This window comes from Adelges cooleyi, unplaced genomic scaffold (assembly GCF_023614345.1).
Source record: "Adelges cooleyi isolate 19-005CV unplaced genomic scaffold, UGA_ACOO_1.1 ACOO_flye_CR_arks_rails_tigmint_CR_PRNA_21, whole genome shotgun sequence".
Classification (NCBI taxonomy): domain Eukaryota; kingdom Metazoa; phylum Arthropoda; class Insecta; order Hemiptera; family Adelgidae; genus Adelges; species Adelges cooleyi.
The window spans coordinates 8,872,792-8,897,153 of record NW_026095871.1 but is presented as its reverse complement, the minus strand read 5'-3'; the positions used below and the strand labels follow the sequence as shown (position 1 = coordinate 8,897,153).

Genomic DNA, 24,362 nt, shown 5'->3' with positions numbered 1-24,362 from the left:
TGCGGACCCGCCCGTCGTAGTCACTCGCTTCCCCACCATAGTCCATAATCGGTCAAAACTGCAACGGGCGGCCAGTTTGTTATTCCCGCCAGTCTCCTAGTCCCGACCAACCCCACCCGGTCCGTCGCTCCGCACGTTGTCCGCGCGCGCCTCATTGCTCAAGGCACAGCCGAGCATGTTTTCCAAGACCGTCTAGACGGATTCACCGCATTTATAACGAAAAAAACAATATTAATTCTAAAAATAGCGAAATCCTCTTTTTAAGTGATAACGAAGTGACAATTGTTCGCAACGGTTATAATAAAACTTGTGTATAATCCGACATTCGCGTTTTCATTTTCGCCGCCCACAGTTAACCCCACGTTTTTCGTTGGTTAGGTTGCAGTGTCCAAAGCCACCCCGTAGTACGGTACACTACCCTCGTGTGATTTTCCACGTGAATATTGTGTGTGAACCGATCAGTGAAAATTATATAATCTCTATTCTCTGCTGCGCGTTTAATATACGAATGTGGACCTGTGCGAACGTTGTGGAAATCGTATTTTGTAACCGTATGCTATCGTAATCTTTCAATTTATTTACTACTTTGACGTTTTGAACGTGAGTATAATGTACTTCAATAAACATACTTAGGTACTAAGACCCGTATTAGAATAAGTACCCATATGTTGAATTATCTTAACCATTTATAATTCTTTATGTTATTGTACCTAACAGTTAATGTTATATTTATAACCACCACACGGTGGAAAGTATAGGCCATGTCTAACAGATGTTGGCGACTGTATTCGGTATTCTAACATATCATGTACGTTTAAACAATCTACTTCGTTTATCAAATATCTTATTGATTTTGCTGTGTAGGTTCTTATTGATAAGTAATAAGATACAAATTCTCATTGATATTAATGTCATTTATTTTTTGCTTTAAACAAGTACCAAGGTTTTTATAGCTTTTTTTTACCAATATTTTCTCTGTAGTAAAAAATATTATTACATAATAAATGAAGAAATAGATGCTTATCGATAAAGATATAAGCTATTTTTATCATATTTTAAAATTGATTTTCAATGAAGAGAAATACATTACACGAACCATCTCAAATCTAATCTATACTAGTAACTAGTATCTTTTCTTTATTGTTACTTCTAAGAACATACTAAAACTATAATTGCATCTTATAACATAAATTGTTAAAATTATAAGTACATAATATTATGAAAGAAAATGTTTTCTAACTTGAGAGAACATGATATATATATGGTGACACATTTTAAACTTGCAATAAAAAAAGTTGATTTCTTACAAATTTTGTATGTAATCACGTTATATAACATAACTGCTACCTGTCGAGTTCACAATCCTAAGCATTATTTGGGAGCTCAAAATTATAAACTAGGTTGAATTGATTGTTGTCACTAGTCAAATTTACCTTTTAACCAGTAATTACTTCATATGCAGTTATTACTTATTTGCTGGTGTATTTAGTATTTATTATGTAGAAAATATCAACTTTTTATGATATAAGAGTTGTTTTATTATCAGTGTGTCTTAATAATATTTTTTTATTATTGTATACAAACAACACAATAGTGACATTACTCATCTTTATTGTTAGTTTAAATTATAACACTCTACATGTCTTATATGATAAATAGTTTTAAGAGCAATACTCTTAGTAAAAAATTTAATTCCTCTACTGATAATTGGCCCATTATTTTTCAACAAGTGAAAACATTTAAAAAAGTTTATTTTCTTTTAATATTGTTGTTGGTACCTGTATTATACTTTTAAGCTAGGTTGCCTAAAGAATTAATACAATTAATGGTTCATTAAAATTTATTGGACCAATCACGGGCTACTATATTATGTTTATGGAACCCTTAAATATCTATTAGTTCATGAAATATTTAGTGGACGTTTATGCAAAAATGGCACTAGTATAGTTGATTTTTTTTATCAATGATGAGTTAAAGTTTGTATAAATATTAAACATCTTGTAATTTTTTTTCTTATGCTTAGTCACTTGATCAGTTTTTTTATTTTTGCAGTTCTTAAAATTACATTAGTATGTCAATTATTTTATTAAACAAATAATACTCATTTTAGTACCCATTAGGACCTTTAGTAGTTATCTGCTCATATTATAACCTTGCATGAAGTATAAATAACTAGATATTTTCATACATTTGTGGCCTTGTATTACTGCTTGTATGGCACTGTGTAATTATTTCATGCAGGTATTCTATGATATCGTTAAAATGGTACTTCTCATCCATTTAAATTGTAAATTTATATTGATATGGTATACTATGTGAATGTTAAACCCAACCAAATTCAGTATTATACATGTTCTTATTTAATTTTATTCTCATTCAAGTTAAAAACTCAAACTGTATTTATCAGTTGAGAATAATTTGTTTTAGAATATCCTTGATTCAACAATCACTGTCTAGCTAGTATGTTCATCATAAAATGTACTAACCAATTTTTCAGCTTTTTTTTTTATCTATCCTAAAATAAGATTTAGAACAAAGTGTTTTACTTTTTGTAAGGAACGAAGCAATATTGCTTTACCATTTTTGGATGCATTTAGAACATTATGACAAGCCCTGCCCAGTCTTTTTTTTTTTTTTTTTGACAGCCCTGCCTGAGTGCTATTACGTGTTTATACATGGAAGAATATTGTAACAAAAACAGTAAAAAAATTGGCTAATCACTGAATATATTCTTATGGTCATATTGAAATTATTATAAATTGTAATATTTTGTTTAATAGGTTTTACATGTCATTAAGCAATATGATATTGCTTATAAAATATTTTAACTATTGTTGATAATCCAGTTTTTATATATTTTCTTGGCAATAATTTGACGCCTTTATCTAATGTTATAATATTTTATTGCAGATAATTAAACTTTAATAATATTTTAATTAAATATTTTTTTTTCTTGGCTGTGAGATCAATATATTTTTATTCTTAAAAACTGCTTATTTTTCTACTATGTTCATACCAATGACTACAAAAATATGATACTTACTCTTACTAAGAACTTTATCAGTAAACACACCTTGTTTTTAAATAGACATTATAAAAATAAACTGTATAGTGCTAATGATTATTCTTAATACTTGTTTGTAATAACTAAATATTACATTACATTTTATTAATTAATAAAAATAATTATATTTCACTAATCCATACTTTTTTTGCAGATCACTTACAAACATAAATAATTATGAATCTTCAACATCGATGGCTGGTTCAAAATAAACTACAACTGAAAAATAACTTTAAATTGACAAAAAAAAGTTTTGTATTTTTTTAAAAATATTAACGTTTTATTTTGCATAACTACTTGAGTAATTAAATTAAATTACAAAATGGTTGATACACGTACATTGACTGAATCAGCTGAAAAAGAGAAGCAAGAAATGGAACAATTAACAAAGCTTATGACGATGAAGTCTGCTCAAATAATTGTTCAATCAAGAATGGGTGAAAAGCTACATACAAATTGTTCCAATCAAAATAGTTCGGTAAGTAATTATTGTGGGTAATATTATTTTATCAATTTAGGCAAAATAAAATAAGTACATCTGTTTATGAGCACTGAGTAGCATTTAAGCAATTAACTAGTTTTTTTTATATAATATTGTGAATATATTTGTTTTGTTACAAAACTGACGAGGTATTTTTATATTAATTATTTAATTTCTTTTTTATTCCAGATTTTGGTTTAGAATTTTTTAAACTATGTTCTTTACAGATAAACCATTGAATTAAAATAACAAGTTTTAAAGATTATAAGTTGTTAATCATTGTTTTATGTAATACCACAGAAGTTCTATTAAAACAACTGGTACTTGATTTCAATACAAGATTTTAAGCAAACATTTCATCAAATTGGAAATGTGTATACAATTCTTTTTAAAAGCTTCTCCAAAATTTTCCTTATCTTATAAATTTAATATTTTAAAAATAAGTAACATTGATTAAGTGTTAATTAGATAAATTACATAATTTTGATACCTAACAACAGTGTATTCGTGTTTAAATCTTGTTTTCGTTATAACTTGTCAAACTAGATGTCCAAGACCTTGAAACAAGTTATGTGGTAGGATGTAATTCTAAAATATTTCTACTAATTTGTTTGTATTTTTTTTTTTTTTTTTTTAAGTAAAAAATCTTTTTTGCCTTTATTGTTCTAAAGATTTTTGGAACTAATGTTCCATCTTTGGTAACTAATTTATGCACACTATTAAATTCTCTAATCAGATTTTGGATAGTAAATATGTTTACACTAATATAATGTTTATGTATTGTTTTTATTTTGTATCTTAAAAGTCTCAAAACAAAATTAAATAAGTTAATTGTTAGATTAAATAGTAAGTATTACAATACAATTATCTAGATTGCTTTTTATTAGATATTAGAATAAATTACTTTTTCTAGAATCCATTGACTTTGTCTGTTTATTAGTATAAAACATTTACTCTTTGTACTTTGTACCACTTATGATAATTCGTAATTAGTATGGTATATTGTATTGTTAAAAATAGTTTTTTAAATTCTGCTAAAGTTAAATAATAACATCTGCTTTGTAAACAATTTCAACATTTCAAATCCTTATTCAATACCAGTTTATTAACTAAAATTATATTTAAAATATTTATTCTTTTTTATTTAATACATTAACAACAAATTAGCCTTATACCAAACATTTATACATCTAATGTTTTCATTTTTCATTATGCTCAATGTTAACTTTTTTACCAAACTATGTAAGTTATTTAATTGTTGCCCTCAGAGTTCCATTTTTACAAGCTTTTCTTTAACTCGCTAACACATACGTATGTACATACAAACGTTTTTATGGTTATTTTTAAAATCTTGCAAAATTAATTGAACCCACTTCCTGATGTCGTAGAGGGCTGAAACTTGGCACAGACACTCATTAGATTTTTACAATTTTTCATGCGTATATAAACCATTAAACAAAAGGTTACGAAAATCCAATGTTGTTCAAATGAAAACTTTGACTGCTCACCGGTCTAGTAAATATTGTACTACAGTAATACAATTTTGTTAACACTTTTTCATCGTATAGAAGAAAACACTAGGAGCATAACTTTTTGACCAAACCCAAAATAACTGACACCCTCTAATAATGAGACTAGACACATTGAACACTACTTCACCTGATTATTATAATCAACTCCACAATAGCATTTACTAGAGAGCTGGAGTTTTCTTTAAATTGGTTGTACAATATACACACATCAATTGTACTGCACATTTTAAAAACTGTTTAATATATGTAAATTAAAAATTACAAATCACCATGTAGCTTAACATTATATATGTATTTAGTTAAAAAGAATTCTTCTTGTATTTTTCAGATGAATGTTGCTATTAAAGAACTTCCTGATGTGATTTCTGAAACAAAATTAGTACTAAGTAATGGCCTCTGTGATTCTGTACCATTATGTGTAGAGATATTTTTAAAGACAGTCGATGGAGATACAATGACGTTAGAAACATGGAGCATTGGACTGTTATCAGAAAGTGCATTTGATCCTTTTTGTTCTCGACATTTAGTTTATACTTTATATAACCGTTTGGGAGTGTTACTGAAATCATTAGTATCAGTTACTCGAGTAATACCAGCCTACCGATACTCCAGGCAACAATCTCATGACTCGTATCAAATTCATCATCGAATTTATGCCGGAGAACCTCAAGTACATACACTTGGTAAGTTAACTTTATTGTCTTAAATTTATAATTTGTATGCACCATATTGTATATCTAAATATTCTAGAGGGTATCACCTTACCTGAGTCGTTTTTCACCGCAATACCTTTTAGATTATAAAAATAAAGCCAAAAATATAGTATAATTTAAATTAAAAAATTGCCCATAGTTGCGACTTCACTAAGAAATTCTGAAGGAAATTCAATATTTATCAATTCATTTATGACATACTTGATGAGACATTCAGTTTTTATTATTTAACTTAATGCATACAATAATTTCATTGCATAATTTTGTTTAAAGCTATTACTCAAATGTCAATATACTGGTACAAAAGGAATTAGAAAAGAAATTTAAATCCCTCAAACTTTCCCTATTCTGGAGGATGCTTTCTCCCTCTTTTTCCATGTTGTATACACAAATGTCTAGTATTTCATAAAAAAAAAAAAAATAATAAAAATAAAAATGTAATAAAGAATAAAAAAAAAGTGGAAAAGTCATTCCTTAGACAAAATTCTGAAGAATTCAATTCTCTTTCAGAATCCTTATTTTTACGTATACTGATACATTAGAACAAAAAACATTTAAATTACCATGTGTGTTAAACTAAATGAACAGAGTTAGAAAGTACCGCCTCCCAGTCCTCCCAGAATTTTATCGCTTCCCGTAGAAATAGTCATAACATAAATGTAATTCAACTTACATTGATTATAAAGTTTTTAAGTATTAATGCACGTATTTGAATACATTCAGATATTTGCTCTTATTTTAGACCCATTTATAGATCTAGCCATTTACTTAGCTATATCAAAGATAGCCAAAGTATATTTGTATTTATTTTTATTAACAGCTAGTGTCCTTAATTTTGATTTAATAGCTGTTAACTTATAATTGCATAAGATACGTTTCTTTCAAACAATGTTCCTTGTTGGCACACCAAACATATAATATTCTTAAAGATTTTTAAATTTGTTAATGTTCGTAAGCAGCGTCAATATCACAAAAACATTAGTAATGTAGATCTCTTATTAAAACTTGAAAACGAAATCAGTGAATAAAATTATTATTCTTGGTTATTAGGGTTATTAAGTGTAATAAGTGAAGTGTAATTAGACCGTAAGTAACATTAAAATAAGGTAGTATTGACTTTAAAAGTTATAGTTTATAGTTAGCTTTATCGATTCGGTCATTGTTTTCAGAAAAATTAGTTTTGGTTTAACAAACACTTTATAATTTGTCATAAGTCGTCATTTGAAAAATTAATAAAAGTATTAGAAACCCCAGAAGACTTTAAAGAAAAGTGGCAAACTACCAAATGAAGTAGTAGTAGATATTCTACAAAAATAATTTATACATTAAAAACAATTCAGACCTAAGACCTAAAACTATGCCTGAAAAATAAAAATAAAAAAGTTTTTAAGGGAAGGTCAACTTCTGATATTTTTTTGGTTTGTGACTGTTTATTGACTATGTCTAAAGAATTTTGGAACTAATTCGACTGTTTTTAAAAACGTTATTAAAAGTTGTAAACTTTAGTTGAAAAATAGAAAATTGTTGGTGTTTTTTCGATTTCAAAGTTTAGCCTAATTTCTGATCTATAGAATTATTACATATAGGAATCGATTTAGAGTTCTGAAAATATCGTGTATCCAGACACAATAAAAACAGAAGATTATATTGTGTTACAATAAAATTATCGTCCTGTATTTATATATTATTCGCCAGAAAAACTGCCACATGTGGAGCCCACTGTTTTCAAATAATACAATGATTATTACTGATGTTTTTTAGTATTGTTTTTTATTTGATTTACGCGAGTGTTATCGTTTAATCATCCTATTAGTCCATTTTTATTATTTATAATAAAAAAACCTGAGTCATCTGTTGTTGTGCAGTCCAATGATAAATAAAATCTAAAAAAGCTGTTGCTTTCCCATTATATGTACTGCAATTGTATTGTACTATGCTTATGAAATATGACGTATTTCATCTATTTGTTAATGTTTTGCGACACATATGCGGTTTACTAGTTGGTTTTTACATTTAAATAATCGCAAATACTTTAAACCGGAACTTTTAGTAACGTCTCTTTTCCTTAACATCTAAAATATTTTTAGATAATTAGAATAATTATTTAATTGTTTAAAAAACAAACCGGTCCTAGCTGTTATTTTAATTTGATTTGAAACAAAAATACAAAAGAAAAATAATATTCTTTTCATCTAATTTCCTTTAACAAAATATGGGTAAGGTCGAGGCGGTCGTAATTTTGTAGAAATTGTGATAAACGGTAAAAATTATTCTTATGTTTTAATGAATTATGACTGATGACAATATTTTTGATTTCATAAATCGTGTTGTTAATTCTTTAATAAAAGAAAAAATATACTTATAAGAGGCATCCCTTCGGTCTAATTTGCAGACCTTTAAATCTAAAAATTATCCCTAAAAAGAAGAAACTATTAAAATGAGTTACTGCCAATTTAAGCTTTAATAGTACATATAAACCCCGCGTAATGTGGGTTTTTCGTACTTGTTTGACTGTTGATCTATATTAAGGTGACATCTAAAAACATTGGAATTACATTTTTAAGAATATTTTTTTTTAGACGTTCCGTATTTTGAAGTTGATAAGTGTTTCGTACCTAATCGATATAGTTGAAGAGGTATAAACTTTTTTTCAAACGTTAAAGGATAAACTTTTTTTTCAAATGTTTTTCTATAAAAAGTACTCGAGAGAACGATTTGTGATAGACATAAAAACAAGTAGAAAGACACATTATTGTAAAAACCCGCGACATAAAAAACGACAAAATGTCCCGTCTATATCATGACAAATTCACACATGACATTATGTTTGAATTATACTAGGTGTTGTATGCTACGTGTTTTTAGTGTAATGTGCAATGACGACATTTTCTACTACAAGAAAAAGTTCGTTGACACGCATGAATAGTATTATGTACACCTGGTCCGGTTAGTGAGAAAATTATCTGGTATCAGAATTGACCATATTCATATGTTTTTGTCCGAGCTTACCGCGCAATGAAGTTCAGTTTAACTGCAGTACAATATTTAATGTTTTATGTACGGCACGACAATGTTATAACTAAGGAAAACTTTTGTAAGTTACAATAATGACTCAATAACTACTGTTTTCATTTATTTTATTATGAATTATACATAAAATAATAATATTCGTTTGCCGATACAATTGTATACGGTTTCTTTTATTTTTTATGGAATTTTGTGGTAATTTTATTTAATGGTCATTAAACGTTCAACTACTTATTGATTTTCATGATAAACAGGAACATGTATTGAACCGAGTGTCCAAGTATCATATTATTAATATTACTATATTTTAAGTTTTAAACTCTTTTTTTTCGAAAACAATTTTATATACATAAGCAATTTGCAATTTTGGTGGTCGGGTACATAAACAAATAATGTTGACGTATATTAGTAAAAGTTAAATAATTAAGTTCAATGCAATCGTTAATTTTGTTTTTTTGCAGACAGAAACCGGTTTTTTGATTTATTAATTTGTTAGGTTTTACGTGAGAAAGGCGATCGTATTTGGCTAGTACTTGGTTTTTTTTTTGTCAATACCTATTTATCATTGCTAAAGATTATAACAACTTCTAAACTATTTTTATTCTATACTTTATATTAAAAATATTTTTAAATGTAAGTAACCTTAGTGTTTTAAAACAATGTACATTGTACACTAGTGATAGAAATTATTATAATATTCGAGACACAAATAATAACCCTAATATACATCCATTGCCAAGACCAGTTCTGAATACACTAAAGAAACTAGTATATAAAAAACTGTTTGAAATACATTTTAGAAAATTAATTAAACTTGCAAAACGTCGGTCATTCACTACTTGGAAATGTTTTTAAAAATAACTAAATATCAAAAAAAAAATAATGATATGATAATCTATATAAAATATATATTTTTAAATTCATCATATATATTAATATGGAAAAAGTAGAGAAAATTAATTATATGTAATTAGTGATAATCTAAGGTCAACGAAAAAATAAATGTGTTTTGATTTTTGTTCCAAAAAAAAAAAAGTAAAATTAAGTTGTACCGTGGAATTTTATATTCATTGTAGATATTCTACAATGCTCGATTGTGTAAGATTATAAATTTAAAATCGATAATTACTAATTAACAATATATAATCGTTTATAAAGTTTCTAACGGATAATTGTGGTAATAATTGTTTTATCCATGGATAAAAATGATTGCGATATACAACTTTTTACCTTGACCAACATTGTATTTAATCGGGAATAACTACTGAAATTGCCACGGATTTTTTTATCTATCGAGATCAGTTAAACGGGCGTTGATATTTATTTCATAATTGATAATTAATTAAAGTCTCCCCGTTAATATAATTATATTATTCACTGTACGATGTGTTATTTTAGACGAGTGCCTGGAATTAGTTTAGCTGGTATAAAAATGTGTATTGTGTGAATACAAGATAGTTGGAACTGCATAATTCCCCTCTCTTTTTCTTGTTAAAGTCAAGTTCACTACGTCATCGATCTCAACGTAAGACCACTAATAGTAGTGGTAGTTCCCAAACGTGCACCATATACCTAAGTAGTAATATAATAACAAAACAGGCTGTGAATGTTACACGAACAAAAGTAGCAGGCCAGCACTAAACAATACATTCCGTGCATTCCACTATCGTAAATCATATATAACATAAAAAGTGCAGTAACAATGATTTGTTTGCATATGTGACACAATTGTATTGAGTTATGTTTGTTTAAATTTGAATCACATTCGTTTTATAATTCCTATTATATGGTTATAACTTTTGATTATTTTCCGCATAGTGAATAGTCTATAAAATTGATAAAATAGTCATTATTTTTTTTTTTAATTGCAAATTCCGATTACTAATTAAAATAATATACATTACTTAGAAAACGTAACGTCATAGTTTTTTATTAGAGTTGTCGTTACCAAATTATCATTAAACCTCGAATACGGTCAATAATACCTATAATACATGTTTAATAACAACCAATCAGCATTTATTGTTTAATAATTTATTACTCGTATACATTATGATTTTCTATTAGTGTATGACACGTTAGTCGTGTTATCTCTAAAAGTAGCGAGTTATTATTTATAATGGTAGATTGTCTATTGCGAAAAAATGTTAACTTACCAATCAATTTTCTTTTAAATTGTGGCACTTATTATTTTAAGCGCATAGCGCTATAACATCTTAGCCACGAAATACAATTTTGTTTTATTACATTATTCATTTTAGAGTACTATTATATTTCAATATCAAACTGATCCACTAAATAATGGCACAACTAATTTTTTTTGAAATTGACATTTGTAAAATTATAAATGACCTTTTCTTAATAATGGATTTGAGAGCAAAGTCTTACTGGTGCTGTACATATTTTTTCTTTATTAGTATTTCGACTATTCAAATACAATATTGTGTTTAAACTGTTTAGTCGTAGTATGATTAGTATGGTAATATGGGAAAAAATAACTACTTTTATATTATACTAACTAATATAATTGTGAAGTCTAGTAATATAAGTTGTAATAATGTCAGTAACCTTGTAATTTTTTTTCTTAATCAGAACGTGATAGGTTGGTTTTTGGTAAAAACGAGTGTCAATTAAATGAATTGAATATATTTTAAAATATTAAATTTTGTTTTTTTTTTTTTTTAATTTTTATGACCTGTGTAGTATTTTGAAATAAACTATTTATTTTTATAAATTTTAGTCTATAGAGATATTCCGGTGTATAATACATACTTTAATTTATATTAAAGGCATACTTTATATTAAGAATAAATATATTGATATTTCATATTAAATACATTAACATATATATTATCAATTATGATGCCAGCGAGCTTTAACTTCCTGCAATATTTATAGTGGCTTTAGGTTTTGTGAATAGGTGACCTAGCTAAGTGAGTAATGTAAAGACATACGACTTTAACTACATTGTAATGTAAATCGAATTCCTCCTTTAATTTTCCTAAGTGTAAACGATTATATTAATTTTAATATAAAAAATTTACATTTTTAATAAAGTATAAGTGAGTTTAAAAAGAGTTCATTTACCTAGTTTTATGGTACACCAGTTATGATATGCACTTACCATTATGACGGTTACGTATTGTCAACTATAAGAATTGTTGAGGCATAATTTAAAATTAAATATAATCTCAGCACCATTATTGCATTGCAACAACCGCTATGCGTTGATTGTATTATTTTTTTATTATTATGGTTTATACTTAATTACTAATCTAATATTAAGCTGTTATTAATGGCATTCTTTCTGTTTTAACATAACATTAGTTCCCGATGCGATTCTTTAGCAATGACACGTTCCGTAAAATGTTATTATTCTGATAATAATAATAAATTTACTCTTCCCTTCAGCCAAAAGAGAAACTCGACGAAGCACTTGAAAACAACAGTCCTCAACTTCTTTTTACTTATTTTATTAACCTGCATGGCATCATCGTATAAGAAACGAAGAAATCATCAGCTGTAGATAAATCAATTCCGACTATGCCGTGTAATTACAATTTATGGGGTATCCAATTCCAGGAATGACATCTTCCTGGAAATGTTCTTTTAATATTTATGAAAACAAAATAGTAAAAAGTATGAATCTGCCGCCCATAGGCTTAAACATATTTAGAAGTCCTTTAAAAATAATTTAATAATATCTTGGGGTTAAACTGAATTAATTAATTTCTGCCCTTTTTATTTGTTGGGTGCATTTTGAATTATTAGAGAGGATTAAACCCTCAAAACACATTTCACTAATTTTTCTCTCATAACTGAACGTGGTGTTTTATTATTAGATTATAAATTTATTAGCAGATGTTAGTATTAAGTTCTATGTAGAACTGAGAAAGAATTTTTGTTTTTATAACTTAAAACTAACTGTGTACTTGCTTGTTATGCCCACCGAAATGTCAACGAACCTTAAATTTTAATGTAAATCTTTTATGATTTGCTTTGAACATTGATCGTGTTTTGTACTATCACGTTTCCGGCGAATGGCTTTTTTTAACTTGGTTAATAGAAATAATACAGATAAGACAAGTCGGCTTTATTCATTCGGTTTTATTTTATGACGTCATGTCACCACCATTACAAATACATTGTATGGAATTGTAAAAAACATAAACTTTTTCAAATGCATGTTTTATTGCAATCTTTGTGGTTTATGGTTTCGCCGGAAATTAATTTTTTTTTTTTCAATAATCCTACTAAAAGTTGTTCTTCACAGGCGCTGGCGAATGAGTCACCGTCATACAACCAAATCGTTTCTATCCACCGTTTGTCATGACTTAGTGCATCTCATTTAAACTTACATAACATAAAACGTTAAATGGCGGATATACGCGTTACAGTCACAATAAATTTCAAATCGAGAAACGTTCCATGTTTAGTCAAGTTCGCGCGCGTTTTGCTACATAGTTTTTATTTTTAGGTCAAATGTCACGGTGACACGTTTATACTTTCACTAGAATTTTTGGCCGACCTAATAGTTGTAGTTTTGTTCAAGAAATGTTTTATTTTTCTTTAGAAACCTATTGAATTTAGACAGACAGCCAAAAAATTAACTCAATTTTATTATTAACCCGTATTATTATTATGTTTTACTATTTTGGGAATCAAAATCTGACCGTCTTGACTGCTATAAATATTTAAATATTAGCTTAATTATTTTAACGAGCCCAATTATTTACTGGCATGATGTTCTAGTTATATAGTTGTATGTATTTATTTTTAGTTCTTTTGTCAGTGTACTTGTGTGTGTACTATAGTGAGTAGAACGTCTGGCGTTAGCCCGATATGTTGGAACGAGTTTCAGCTGTGATTGAGTAGCCTCTTCTTCTATGTAGGTACACAGTACACGCACATTGTACATTAAAAGGTCTGCTTTTTAGGAGTATTTAATAATGTTTACCATTTGTTCAATATGCTTGTTTGTGTTTACATATAAAAATGTGTCGATAAAAACAACCATCAAGGTTAAAGTAAATTTTTTTTACGTTAGTTTGTTTTTATTTAGTTATGCCATTGATCAGTTTTTATAAATTCTATGGCAAACATATTTAACTGGATTATACAAAATTATTACAATTATAGTTCGAGAATACCCTTAAGATGATATGTTGCCTTCTTAAAATATAAATAAAATGAATTAAAACTGTTAATGTATTATTAATTGCCTTTTTTTTTATATAAAAAACCGTTTGGCAAAAATTATTAATTTATATAAAAATAAATACATTTTATAATTAATGCTAAACGGCTTTTATTAATAAAAAAAAGTTAATTAATATACATACAAAATGTAATTAATTAACTTTATTTATATTTTAGGAAGGCAACATATAACAAATAATAATAAAATTAGCAGGGGTGGCCACAACGAGGCTCGCGAGCCGCATGCGGCTCTTGAAACCAAGCTTAGTGTAAAATTAATAAATTGTCATTTCTTCATTTTATAAACATCTCTTAACAATGAGTCTCACTTCGAATTATCTTTATAAAATTGTAGCTCTCAAAAGTAAGGTTAATGGCCACCCCTAAAATATAGGTATATATTTATTTATAAAAAAGATCAATATTCATATTACAAGAGTTTTACTACACAGACAAAACGGATATTACAATCTATAAGTAATAAATTACAATAAGTTGGAAGTGGTGATTTCAAAGTTAGAATCGATTCATGCAATTTGTCATAAATAAGCTGTACCCAATAGTTAGTAATATTATGTCATACGTGTGATACTATTACTGATACTTGTCAGTTAATTGTGTAATTAAAATATTATATAATCAGGGAGGGTAATTTTAATTACAAATACAATTTATATACAGATACGTTTTATATATTTCCTAAATGTAGTATATATTATATTTATACGAAATCGTGTTTTAATTTACTTAATTGAAAAAGAATTTACAAATTATTCAAAAAATATTTTTAAAAATTTTTCAAATAATCTTTCATTTGAATAATTTGTTATCTAGGTAGGTAACATTTTATTCGAATAATTCATAACTCTTGAGTATGGGCTAAAGACATCCACCATATTATTTACTGGTCACTGCTTTTAAACATTGATTAAGATTAAATCTGTTTTCATATTATAAAAGCAGTTCTTTAATAAGTGGTTATTATTATTTTTTCTGATAAACTTTATTTCTTTGATTCGTGGCAATGTTAATATATTGTTTTAATTTGTATAAAAACTAAAAATTTAATCTTGTTACATTGTGTTGCATTTTCTTTCATAAATTGACCGAATACATTATCAGTTAGTATTGTAGCTTTCATTTATGTATTATTTATATCCTACATGTTATAATATTATAGATACTGATATAATCAATACTGATCAATAATTTCATATGCATAAGTTATGTGTGACTGTAAAATGCAGTAAAATATAATTTATACTGTTATATTATTCTTAATAAAACTACAATAACAAACTTAACTAATAGAAATATGGTACTCAACAAGATAATAAATTACCGTGCTATTTTTATCTGAAAAGTAAATTAAATTATTATTAATGTTAAAAAGTAAAAACTCGCATCTCCTAAAAGACGATTATTTGCTGAATAGAAACATGAATTATTTCTTATTGATATGTCTAGTCGTAGAAAACTAATCAAACTAATTATTATATTTGTTTCTCTTACATCTGATTCTATGTGTTTACTTTAAAATTTGTAATCACATTATGGCGTCCAGTATAGGATTTGTTGTGATAAGTGTTGAGCTCTGAAGTTTTTTTTTTCATAACAGCAATAAATGTGAATCAATGTCATGACCTGTGTGCATCTTAATAAATTGTTGCCAATAAAATTGTTTTCATAGTTTGTAAAGGTCATATTACACAACAGGACAATAGATTTCTTTTCTTGTATTTGTATTAGATGAAAAGTATTTTAATTTTATTGTTGTATAACTAAATTCTCTAAGATTTAATTACCATCTCTTTTTTCCCTTGCTTTCAAGGCTTCTTAAACGCAGACAAAAGCTATAGCATAGTAATATAAGTATATTAATATCACAAAAGAAATTTAAAGTTGCCAAAAACAATAGAATCATTTATTTGTTATCATCAAAATGGATGTGTTTATTTAATGTTGTTTATTTACTGTGTTACAGGAAAAGAATACAAAGAGTTACAAATTGGTCAGGTGTCTATGCCAATTGGGACTATTCAAGTAACTGTTTGTTACCGAACATCTATGACGTTAACATCCCAACAAGATCCAATCATGCTCAAAAGTGATCACTTTCGTAAGGAATACAGCCCAAGGCACAACCAAATCAAAACTCCAAAGTATGTACATTTGTATTATATATTGTTATATATTACTTATTTTAATTTTAATTTATAGTGATGATCAGTCAAGAAAGGCTTATATTATGGACGATTGGACTGTGGGAGCATTTTCAGAGAGCTTAGAAGAAAAAGTAAAGAAGCTCAATCTATATCGTATCCCTGAATTTCCAAAAGATACATTCATAAAACCAAGAAAACAAGCAGAATACTGGCCACCACACATGGTTCCTAGTAATCAATTGGCAAAAACTAAACTAGACTCCATTAAAGATAGTGACAATTCAGTTGTTTCGTCTTGTGTCAATAATAATGTTGCACCTTCAAACACCAATGAAAACTTAGGAAATGTTAAAAATTCTACCTCATCCGAGACAGAAACAAGGAATCAAATTAATCAGTCAATGAATACATCAAGCAATGAAACCATCAATGATTTTATTTTGGTAGAATTGGTAAATTTATTAATAACTAACCTAATTATAGTTTTTCTTCTCTTTTTTTATTAACCATTAATTTAATAATTTAAAAACTTAGTTGGTAATTGGTATATGCTTAATATAAAACTTATGAGGATGTCACACTACCTATTTATGAAATAATAGAGCATATTATATAATATATTGATAAAACTTAACAACTATTATTACATATTTAACTGAACAATTTCCTATAAAGTTACTTAAGACTGCGTTATCATGCTTATGCGTTTTATATTTTTCAATAGCTTAAATTTTAATTGGAATGTTTTATTGAAAATCGCCAATGTCAATTACAAACACTCGACATCTTAAATTGTTCTATTTTAATAATTGTAGTAAGAAGTTAAAGAAGTAAATTAATATTATTGCAAAATTGAATTTTCTAAAACATATGTCTTGCATTTCAGAAAATAGTTTTATGATCTCCTTTTTTACTAAAAAATGTATAAATTATGTTTGTGCAACATATTTTTATGAATATATTTATTTTTTTTAGGGTCAATCAGCTAAACCTCAATCACCAGAAGATTTTTGTCGGCGTCGTAGCTATGATACGAACCCATTACAGTTTAAGCCCGCTGCATTTTCAGACTCAAATCCTAATATAGAGTTGGCGTTATTCTATCAGAGATTTCTTCGAGCGCCCTCACTAAAACTACGCTCAGATCATAATAATATTAATAATCATTTATCTGATATTGTCGAACAGATTAAAAGTTTTAATGATCGGATGGAAGAGTTTGACAGGGTAGTGTTGGACTTGTGCCGTAAAGATGATGATAGTGAATAATCTTAGGCATAAAGTCCCGTACTGTTTTTTAAGAAGACTGATCATCAGAACGAGTAAAAATGCTCAAAATTAATTGGTACTATGTTTATTATGATAATGATTTTTTTTCTTTGAAAAAAAAAAGAATTTTACATTTCTTAAGAACAACAAAAAAATTATATTTTGTTATATAATATTTTTTTAAACAAATGACTGATTGGTTAATGAATTAATACAATGTTTACATTTATTATAATCCTCTTGCGAGGAGGTCTTAAAAAAATAACACAATTGGGCCCAAAAGTTCCTGCTTTTATAAAATAATAACAATTAAACAATTGTTTGCATTTATGTTTAATGCGATTAAGTTTTTGTTCTTTATTTATTCTGTTTGTTTATTATTTTTTAAGTTACCTTAGCTAGACAATTTTTCTATTTTAAAAGAACTTTATATATAAGTATATATATAATATTTCTTAAATTATTATTTGCTTAAATTAATCCTGCTTTAATTTATTTTATAAAATCCATCATGTTTAGTTTTTAATGTGGTGGTTTTTTTTTAAATTAATCGTTTCAACAAAATAAAATAACAATGTATCAATGAATAATGAAAACTTCTTATATATATATATATTCCTAAATTTATAAAATAATATTCTTATTACCAAGTATAATTTTATGGTGTTTATCATTGTTAGTGTGTTTTATTTATTCCTTAATTGTGCTCTTATTAAAACCGCCACCTGTTCTTAGTTTGTATTGTTTTTCTCTCTTGATCCTTTATGTTAAATGATTTTTATTTTAATCAATCATTTGTCATAAAATATCAACACTTATGATATTCACTGGTTTTGGCTATTCAGAAATTTATTTATATTTAAACTTGTTTATATTTGATGACAATTTTTTTTCTTCAAATTGCAGTATTTTTCAGTTTTTATAATTATTTATTTGTTGCCAAAATTATACTTTTCTTGATTTTTTAAACTACCCAAGTGTTATACGTTTTTATTAAGTTAAAACTTACTAGTTATGGTGGTTAATACTATTATAAATGTTATGTAATATGTTTATAAAACTAAATAGCAGAAAAATTTTTTTGTTGGTACATAATATATTAAATAAAAATAAATCATTTTTCGTTTTAATTGTGTTATGTTTAATTTACAACAAAACGAGAGTGATATAGATTACTAGCTATTTTTCTCTGTTCTTCTTGACTGGTTTCCTGACAATTCTAATTATTTGACTGTATAATATTTATTTTTTCTAATAGCAATACTAAAATGAGTTACCATGATTGGGAAAAACCTAGTGGGTAGAAAAAATGGCTTTTTAGATTTTGGCCCCTCAATTAGAAAATGTTGCCTGTTTACAACAATACACCTTTTAATAATTTTTAACTGTTATTTTAGTAAGAAGTCATACTTAGCTTTTAATGATGTTACCCCGAAGGAACAGGTTTCTTTTACAGTTGGTCGTCCTAAAAAAACTCAACAAGTACAATTCTCTGATAGCAATGAAAATTGTAAAATATTAAATAATCAAATTTTATACACCTGTTTTAGACTCGGTGGTACATTCTAATATAATCGGCTGTGTGTCACCACAATGATATTATAACAGCTGAACAGATTTTGCTATTTTTTTTTTTAAGCCATCCCTCATTTGGGGACCAGAGTATAGGCTATTAAAATCTTTAACTCCAACCTCTTTCTAAACTAATAATATGATGTTGCTGGGTTATGTAAGTAACAATTAAAATAATATAATATAATTATGATTGATTTAATAGATTCAATTTTACCTACATTTTTTATATATTTTTTTTGTTGTGAAATTGATTACATTTTTGTTTAAATAATTTTCAAATTTTGTAGCAAATCGATATAAGAATAAATTAATAGAATCTTAAATACCCCAACAAAACGTTTACAGCTGACGGCAGCTACTTTTTAAGATGGTTACAAGTCATAATGACCATTTTAATGCTCACACATTCGAAACTTGAATATGTCAAATGTTTATGCAGCATTAGTACACATTGTGTTAACTTATAGTAATCGTTTGTGTACAACTTGTACCTATGAGTTGATTGATCCAACTTTTTTAGTGCTCTGTTATTAAATTATACTCATAATATTGTACTTGTTTCTTTCTTGTAATAAAGATTCAAAAGATAATAAAGGTTTAATAATGTAAAAGAATTTTAAAAAACCGGAATTTTTTTTTTTACCTAATAGTGTAATTTTTCTAAACAATAGTGGTTTGTGTTAGTTTAGTATAAAGTTCAAAAAAAATTACCGACAAAATATATAATATGAATTTATTACTTAATATATCATTTTTACCAGTATACTTTAAAAAATAGTATATTGTAGATCAATTACAACTATATATTGTATAGTGTTGACTCTACGATTATTAAAGCCAACTTGACAAGTTATCGTACTTAGCTTGCATACTCCTTACAGGTTCATTGTATGGAATATCCCAGGCAGACAAAAGAGCATGAAAAATGTTCATTGCGCGTTTTATATATTTTAAAGCTTTTTTAATTGAACTCCTGTAAAAAAATAAGTATATTGGTTTATCTATTTATATTAGACCGATTTGTTTTGTCTTTTGAAATATAATTTACTTGTTATTATAACATTCTGAATCTATATTTTCGGACATAATATCAGTAATTTTTTTCAATTCATATGCTACTTCTAAACTATTTTCACCATAACGCTGTTCTATTGTTATAAAAGTACTATTTAAATGTTCAAGGCTCTTGCTATAGTCAGCTAAAATTAAAAAGCTTAGTATTATTTTAGTTAAATATGTTTAAATAAAATTATAAAAGTTTATTATTACCTATCATTGCTAAACATTTTGCTATATTATCTTGACATTTCAAAATATATGAATTTTTATGGTTTAGAACCAATTTATAGAAAGTTAAGCATTCTAATAAACTACCAATGACTTTTTTTGTACAGTCTTCTTTTGGAAAATATTTTATTGAAAAATAGTCGCTTTCAAATTCTTTTAAGGCTAAATAAAAATAAATGAAGTGTATTAATTACTAAATTGTAAATTAAATTAAATCAATTATTTATTTTTCATAAAATAAGTAGCAAAATATTACCTTTGTTATAGGTTTCATCAACTTTAGCTAAATGTTGTGAATACTGTAGACTTTTAAAACTTTTAGAGCAATGATCACATAAAATAATTTGTTTAGTTTCTAAATCGAATATAGTTTCTCTCATTTCATTTTTACATGACAAACATACAAGTCTGTTGAATTGGTGATGGAATGCATTATCCTTGACTGGATCCATACAAATATTACATTTGCAATCAAAATAATACTGCATCTTCAATGCAGCTTGTCTTTCACTAAAACGCATACGACGAAAGTTAGGCCCTTAAAAATAAAAATTATACAAATTTATTTTTGACCTTTATATTTTTTCTAGTTTGGTATTATACCATAACAATTTGTAACTTCTTCCCCTTTTTTGATGTCTCGTGATGCTTTAATAACCACAAAATTCAATATATTACTGTAAAAAAATAATTAACATTATATTAATATTAATTAAAGGTCCTATACACTAGCATTTAGTAAGCCAATTTATATATATATATATATATATATATATATATATATATATATATATACTTAAAGATTCAAACAAAAGGTAATATTTCCATCTTTGATTTTACTCTTGTTAAAATATTCTGTTTTAATTTATAATCAAGTTTTAAGAATTTATTTATTAATATTTTTAAATAAATTCTAATATAATCTCTATATAGAAATATAATATTAAAGTTAAACAATTGAAAATTATAATGATACCTGGAAAATATATTAGGATCACATGAATGATTTAACATGCTCGAAGTAGGAAATATGGCAGTTCCTATACGCGATTCAGATTCTTCAATAAGTGGTGACATTGGTGTAGAAATATCTCTAGATTCTATGTAAGTTGAAATTGCATTTCCGTTACAAACTAATCTAGTCATGTGGTGTAATAATTCACTTCCTACTAATGATGATGTCAATTTTGGATTTTTGGAAAAGAAGTCTGTTTTTTTTTCCAAAAATAAAAGTAATAGAGTAGCAGTCTAAAACATATAAAATGTTATGGTTAATAGTTTTTATGTAATGAAATTGTAATTATATGAAGTTAAAAAATAATAATAAATTTGAATTAAAAAAATGAATTGTTACCAAACAATATTGGTACAGCTCCAAAGAATTGAAATCATTTATATGGGTTAAAAGATTGTTAACTGCTTCATTGTTGGTATTTTGACATGTCTCCAAAGTTAATCGTAAAGCAAGATGAGCAATTCCAATACATTTAAAAATTGACGCACCTTGTTTGCATTCCCAACAATGATATAATTCCCATGACTTTTCTCGACATTCTATGCTACAATATAAAATTGAACTACAACCTTTACATCTGTGAAATAAAATATCAATTTGTTAAATACAATAAATACATAAAAATATACAATTTTTTTTTCTGCAGTAAGTTAATAATTTTTAAAAACCTACGGTATTGAATGATATTTTAGAGCAGAGCAACAATTGTAGCAAAATGATTCATAATATTCTGATAACAATACAAATGTCACTGGTTTTTCAAAAATTAAAAGTTCGCCATAATTAATCTTAGTTGACGCAATAAAATGTCTACCTTTGGTTTCAGAGCAGCTAAAATAATAAGCATTCATTTTTTAGTGGTCAATAAGTAATAAATACAAACAAATATTTTATCTAACTATAAAATAATAAATATTAAATTACTTAAAACTAAATTTTAAAAATGCCTAGTTTTAATAAGGGGGGCTGCACGGGCGAGCCAAGAAAAGGAGGGAACATTGGAGGCGATGAATTTGTATAAGACGGAACGGAGAGTAATAAATGGCTTATGAAAGAACGACAACAGAAAAGTATAGGAGGAAGGTAGAATATGATGGATTATACAATCTACAACGGCGGAGATGATTGGTTCAGTCAGACTGAATCAGCAACGTGTCTACATGCTACAATAGTATGAGTAACATCAAACCAATAACACAGCCTTAAAGATAGAAAATATTAGACATTAAAAATATCGATAAGATAAACATTTTGTAAATAACCTCATATTTTGAAAATAATGTATGAATAATATATTAATACATATTTTACTTGATTAAACTCTATGCAAACTTTAACCAATTTATATGAATCATTTTATACCATAATTCTAACTTTGATGATTTAAACGGAAGAGTCACATTATTTGTTTTTAAAATTGTTTGTATTGAATTTTCTGTGAGTATTTTTGGTTTAGGACTTTTGTGTTTTTCTTCATTTTTAATAAAATATTTTGGCAAGTCGTTACATCTTTGAATAAGCTCATCTAAGTAAAAATATATTTTATGTAAAATTAGATAATAAAAAATTCAAGTAAAATTAAAAAATAATGATTACCTATCCAAAAATTTAACATTAAAACTAATTACCATCTAAAAACTTTTTATAAATATTTGGTGACATTTTTGATAACTCTTGCCAACAAGTGTACGCATTTGTATAATGGCATAGAGCTAATAAACTTTGTATTTTACGTTTTAAAAGTTTTACAACTAAAATATCTTTTTCATTATCTTTAAAACTAGAATTGATCAAATTCAAAATATCCAAAGTCATTTCAATATCCTTCAAACAGTCCTAAAATAAAAATAATTATTATTTTTAATCTCCTAATAAAAATTGTAGAACTATTGAGAAGTATCGTGTACTTACATAAAATTTATTTAGTTTAAAACAAACAACAGAACGATTTGAAAGAGATAAAGCATATTCTAAACTGTCGGGTAATGCATACTGGGCAGCTTGAGTATATAAGTTAAAACACTTTTCATAATCATTTAATTTTAGAATTTTATTCCCTTCTACTCGAATATGTTTAGACTTGTTAACATTTTTCAGACTATTGTCAAACTCAGGACTGTCCAACCAACGATCTATGCAACTCCTACAAACATTAAAGGAACATGACTTTACATATTTTTATTTCATTAACCAAAACATGCAGAGAATTAACTTATGAATAATACCTAATAAATGTATTACTCATGCAAAAATTAACTTTTTTATCATGAGCTGTATCACAAAATTTTTCCAATAATTTATTTTGAACACTATAATCTGTTATAATATCCATTAATTCATCCCACTTGACAAACATTTTTGAGTAAACTCAAAATATACACAGTAAAAACAATCAAATATTGTAAAAAAATCGTAAACTGGTACTTAATTGCTTTACAATTTTAAGGTTGCAACTCCAAAATTATTAGCAGTAAAATAAATAAGGATTAATTATCGTTAAAACTCAAACCCTCAAACATTCTGTTTTCACAATATTATTATCTGTGCAATGTGTATGAATGAACGTTGTAATAATATATTTATGTGTTATGAGTTAAGTATGTTAAAAAAAAGAACGTTTTATTCTTCCATGAATAAACATGACAAAAACAATAGCAATAGCACAGCTTCTAAAGAGTAAAGACTTGTAAATAATGCTGAAATTTGGGCATTTCTGATCGTGGGAACCTATGATAGTTTTTGGTTACGGTTAGTTTTTACCCATTCGGCCGTACTTAGACCAAATACTATAAATAATAGTATAGTATTAATGATTTATTGTATTTTTATACACCATATACACAAATAGTTTGCCTACAGATAAGTGATAACTGATAACTATTAGTTTACCTGAACCCCAAACAAAAATATTAGAAACTACTAAAAAATTTGAACTTGGGGATTTATAAATCCACCTTGGATTTGATCCTACCTGTTTGTCCCTTATAGATATTGGATAATGAAATAATTTCTGACAAATATAATTACATGATATT

General features: G+C 26.5%; 2 protein-coding genes across 3 annotated transcripts; one reads left to right on the top strand and one right to left on the bottom strand.

The window, feature by feature from the left end:
* Positions 1-82: 82 nt before the first annotated feature.
* Positions 83-18,431, top strand: LOC126834669 (autophagy-related protein 13 homolog). Of its 2 annotated transcripts, none has more exons than XM_050566767.1 (6): positions 83-600; positions 3,219-3,542; positions 5,406-5,760; positions 16,001-16,178; positions 16,237-16,633; positions 17,157-18,431. In XM_050566767.1, the coding sequence occupies exons 2-6, from the start codon at positions 3,387-3,389 to the stop codon at positions 17,448-17,450; spliced, it is 1,380 nt and encodes a 459-aa protein (XP_050422724.1). In that variant the 5' UTR covers positions 83-600; positions 3,219-3,386; the 3' UTR covers positions 17,451-18,431. The 2 variants fall into 2 exon arrangements, with proteins under 2 accessions (XP_050422724.1, XP_050422725.1); XM_050566768.1 differs by having other exon boundaries at positions 16,237-16,624; positions 17,157-17,962.
* Positions 18,432-19,715: 1,284 nt separating this feature from the next.
* LOC126834316 (SET and MYND domain-containing protein 4-like) lies at positions 19,716-24,205 on the bottom strand. The gene is made up of 14 exons (XM_050566141.1): positions 24,167-24,205; positions 23,727-23,800; positions 23,553-23,692; positions 23,239-23,470; positions 22,956-23,163; positions 22,690-22,852; positions 22,000-22,158; positions 21,667-21,904; positions 21,289-21,560; positions 20,916-20,989; positions 20,569-20,850; positions 20,295-20,474; positions 20,074-20,224; positions 19,716-19,998 (listed from the first exon to the last, which is right to left on the bottom strand). The coding sequence occupies exons 3-14, from the start codon at positions 23,681-23,683 to the stop codon at positions 19,857-19,859; spliced, it is 2,232 nt and encodes a 743-aa protein (XP_050422098.1). The 5' UTR covers positions 23,684-23,692; positions 23,727-23,800; positions 24,167-24,205; the 3' UTR covers positions 19,716-19,856.
* Positions 24,206-24,362: the final 157 nt, after the last annotated feature.